The sequence below is a fragment of the Prionailurus bengalensis genome, chromosome A1, assembly GCF_016509475.1.
Source record: "Prionailurus bengalensis isolate Pbe53 chromosome A1, Fcat_Pben_1.1_paternal_pri, whole genome shotgun sequence".
Classification (NCBI taxonomy): Eukaryota; Metazoa; Chordata; class Mammalia; order Carnivora; family Felidae; genus Prionailurus; species Prionailurus bengalensis.
The window spans coordinates 86,097,214-86,101,531 of NC_057343.1; the positions used below are offsets into that span (position 1 = coordinate 86,097,214).

The 4,318-nt window shown below is 39.6% G+C and overlaps 1 protein-coding gene across 1 annotated transcript; it reads left to right on the plus strand.

Annotated features, from left to right (window-relative positions):
- The first annotated feature begins 808 nt into the window (after positions 1–808).
- Positions 809–1,393, plus strand: LOC122485339 (thymosin beta-4-like). The gene has a single exon (XM_043583974.1). The coding sequence runs from the start codon at positions 874–876 to the stop codon at positions 1,006–1,008; it is 135 nt and encodes a 44-aa protein (XP_043439909.1). The 5' UTR covers positions 809–873; the 3' UTR covers positions 1,009–1,393.
- The last annotated feature ends 2,925 nt before the right edge of the window (positions 1,394–4,318 follow it).

The window sequence follows — 4,318 nt, forward strand, 5'->3', positions numbered from 1 at the left end:
AGTGGGAGAGAGCCAAAGCATAAGAGACTCTTAAAAACTGAGAACAAACTGAGGATTGATGGGGGGGGGGAGGGAAGGGAGGGTGGGTGATGGGTATTGAGGAGGGCACCTTTTGGGATGAGCACTGGGTGTTGTATGGAAATCAATTTGAGAATAAATTTCAAATATTGAAAAAAAAATGTTTGAAAATTTGAAAAAAGTGAATACACAGTAGTAGACTAAAATAAAATGATGGAAGTTAAATAGAATTTGAAAAAAAGTACATAAAAGCAAAAATATATAGTAAAAAACTTAAATAAAAATATTTTTAATAGAAATTGAAGGTAAAAATGAAGATTTTCTCTTTCTGCTTTCAAGAGAAAAAAAAGAAATGAAAAAGAGAAAAAAAATAAAAAGAAAAAATAAAAAGGAATTTGTTTGAAAATTTGAAAAGGTGAATACTGTGGCAGGCAGAGCCCCGGTGCCAGGCTGAGACTGGGTTGAGCAACGGCTTCCTGTTGACTCAGCCAACCCGGTGGTTCCCCCTCCCATTCCCCCCACTTTCAAGGGCATACGAAAGCCTTGTCAAGGCTGAGAAAGTTAATTCCTGAAGCCTGTGTTCTGTGGGTGTTGGCAGTAATGTTACCTCCCCTTTTTCTACCCCGGGTCAAATAAAAACAAACATGGGAACTGTGTTTTGCTAGCAATCTATCAACAAGGTCTTGCTGTGACCCGTTTAGAAAGTTCACAAGGTACACAGAACTAAATGTTTTGGTTGGCAGCGATCATGTGAAACCTGTTTATTCTTAGAATGGTCTGACCCAGGCATTCGGCGGCGGCCGCTGCGCAGATCGGACTTCGCTCACTCGTGCACCTCGCTCCGTTTCCTCAACCATGTCTGACAAACCTGATATGGCTGAGATTGAGAAATTCGAGAAGTCGAAATTGAAGAAGACAGAAACGCAAGAGAAAAATCCGCTGCCTTCAAAAGAAACGATTGAGCAGGAGAAGCAAGCAGGCGAATTGTAATGAGGCGTGCGCCGCCAATATGCACTGTACATTCCACAAGCATTGCCTTCTTATTTTACTTCTTTAGCTGTTTAACTTTGTAAGATGCAAAGAGGTTGGATCGAGTTTAAATGACTGTGCTGCCCCTTTTCACATCAAAGAATCGAGAACTACTGACTACGAATGCCAAGCCTTTCACCTCTGCCTGTCTGGCTGGCAGCAAAGGAAAAGAACTTGCTTTTGAAAGAAGATGGGTAGAGACGACCATTGCTGGTCCAAGGTGACCTGCAGGCTGTGAAATGTAGTTTAATCACAGTGCCAGTTTTTTCTTCACATGATTTTAATTATTGGAATGTACAATTTTTTAATATGCAAATAAAAAGTTTGAAATGTGAAAAAAAAAAAAGAATGGCCTGACCCATAAGAGTCTTGATATAAAAGATTGTGTACAGCAACAATAAAGCCATCACTTGGGCCATCAGCCCAGGGGACCCTCCTGTTCCCAAACTGTCTTCTCTTCTGTCTTTTTTTCTTACATTCCCCTACCCTCAGGACCCTGATCTCGGTGTTTGTTGCGCCGGTCGCAACAAAAACACTGAAGTAGACTAAAATAAAACGATGGAAGTAAAATATAATATGAAAAAATTTACAAAAGGAAAAAATATAGTAATAAAAATGAAAGAAAATATTTTTAATAAAAATTGAAAATAAAAATATTTTTTTCTGTATTCAAGAAAAAAAATAAGTTTAAAAGAGAAAAAAAAGAATGAAAATTCAAAGATGAACCTGCTAACAGTTTGAAATAGGACTGAAGTTAGTTTTCCCTTAGAAGTCAGTCTATGTAGCGCTTAATAGTCCATAAACCAAGCCAGCGGTGAGACTTGTGTTCTTGAAGAGTGAAGTTGGCCCAGTTGGGCAGGGCTCAGTGTAACACTCCACTCTCCACTAGATGGCGCTGCTAGCCTACTGGGGTGTATTGTGGTGCTTGTAGGTGAGTATGCACAAGCCTGGAAGCAGTGAAAATGGCTTCTTCCAGCCACCCAGTTTGTTCTCCCAGATCAGCAATCGTGCACCCGTCTTCTTCAGCTTTCATCCACTGCCTGCTTTTTCATTCTCCGTGACCAGGCCCCAGGCAGTACCTCTCTCCCAAGTTTTGTCTCAGATGCAGCTGTTTTCCCTGGCCCTTTATGTCAGAAGGACTGAGGCTTTGACCGGTTCTGCCCGTCTGTGGGAGGGTCTCACCGAGCAATGGCCGAATGAGCAATGGCCGAATGTCAGCTGCACCCAGGAATGCTTGCTGGACCCTGCTGCTGCCAGTGCCCCGAGACTGCAGCCAGGTGCCAGCCCGCCCCAGAAAAAGTTCACGAGATAGTGTAGCAGCAGCGTTTCAGGGATTATGGAAAACCACAACACACATCTGGCACCAGGCTTCACCCTTAAGGACCTTGTTCCAGCACCAGCGAATGTGGCGTTTTCTGTGGTCTGATGGGACCAGGTGGCTTCAACAGTCTCTACCAAATGTCCTACCAGTAGTGGAACCACTTTTCCCTGTGTAGCCCGAGAACCTCCTGGACCCCAGTCTGTTACTGGGGATTTGCTGTTCCCACCAGAGCACGGCCAGTTTCGAGCTACGGAGCTAGAGCCTTTGTGCTCCCCTTGTTTACAGTCTTAATGGAATTTAAACCCTCTCCTTTCTCCTTTCTCCCTTTTTAGTTTAGTCCCTGCAGCTGTTTCCAATTTTCCACTTTCTCTCCGGCTGCTTTTCAGGAGGGATTTTTTCCCGAATTCTACCTCCCTCCCTAGTCTGCTTCCTCTCTCCACCTGCAAAAGCAGATCCTTACCCTCAAGGGCTGGCTGCTCACTCCCCAAATTCACCTCTCTGCACTGCATGCCTGCTGAATTCTGTGGTTCAGGTTGTACAGATTGTTGTGTTAATCCTCCAATCAGTTTTCTATGTGTTTAGGGTGGTTTAGTGTTGTTCTGGCTGTATTTCATGGACACGAGACACACAAAAGACTTCCATGCTGTTCCACCATCTTGGCTCCTCTAAGTGGTACATTTTAAATATATACAACTTTTTTTGTCAAGTATACTTCAATAAAGCTGGAAGAAAAAACAAGGGTTAACATAAGGTTGTACAAGATAGTGTAACTGGATACTTAAGATGTGCTTTGCGTAAGTCATCACTGAACAATAGGTGTGACATTTATCATCTTTATTATCACCATTCTAGTGACATCAAGAAAGTTGCCATCAAATTATTTTTATCTACACACTTGATATGTCTATATTTATCAGCAGCATTTCCCAAATTATTTCTATGTACCATTTCTGTTTTTTTTCACAAAGTATCTTCAATTTTGAATGTAGATATTATTGCACTTGAAGCTTAGTTATATACAAATTTAAAAGACAAAATACAAAAGTTAATCACAGAAAGCAGTAAAATTAGGCACAATTCAAATGAAAAGTACTGGATAAGACTTCCAGTATTTCTATGAATATCTAAATTATTTCTAGATGTCCTTTAATGTTAGAAAATATATGTTTAGATATATATTGTATTTATATGTAATTTCTGTGAAACAGATAAGTTCAGTATTGTCTTTCTCATAAGTTCAATTTTATATTTTTGTTAACATTGAGACAAAGAGTAATTTAATTAGAAATAAAAGATTCATATAAATCCATTGTTTTAATTTTTTTTTACATTTATTATTTTTGAGAGACAGAGAGATGAAGCACAAGTGGGGAGGGGCAGAGAGAGAAGGAGACAGAATCTGAAGCAGGCTCTGAGCCCTCACCACAGAGCCTGATGTGGGCCCGAACTCACAAACTGCAAGATCATGACCTGAGCCGAAGTCAGATACCTAACTGACTGAGCCACCCAGGCACCCCTCATATAAATGAATTCTTTTAGAATATATGAGAACTACTAAGTTTGCCCTAGTAATCATGTAACCACTGTGCCCATGAGCAAAAATAACTCACAAAGAAGAAGTGAAATATAGGCTTTCATTTTAGAAATAAATAAATCACAGGAATAAAAACACAGCCTAAGGAATATAGTCAATGATATTGTAATGGCCTTGTATCTGGACAGGTGGTAGCTATACTTATGGTGAACAGAGCATATGTATACAGTTTTCAAATTAATATATTATATACCTGAAACTAATGTAATATTGTGTATTAACTATACTAAAATTAAAAAAAAACCTTAAAAATAATATATGTATTCAAGAAAAATTCAAGTGAGGAAATGGAAATTCTACTCTGTACAATTGTTATTTTGGATTTTGACTCTTGTGTTAGTTTTTTTTTTTTTCTT

Excerpts from the sequence above, each read along its gene's own strand:
- LOC122485339 (XM_043583974.1), top strand. The coding sequence starts at position 874 with ATGTCTGACAAACCTGATATGGCTGAGATTGAGAAATTCGAGAAGTCG.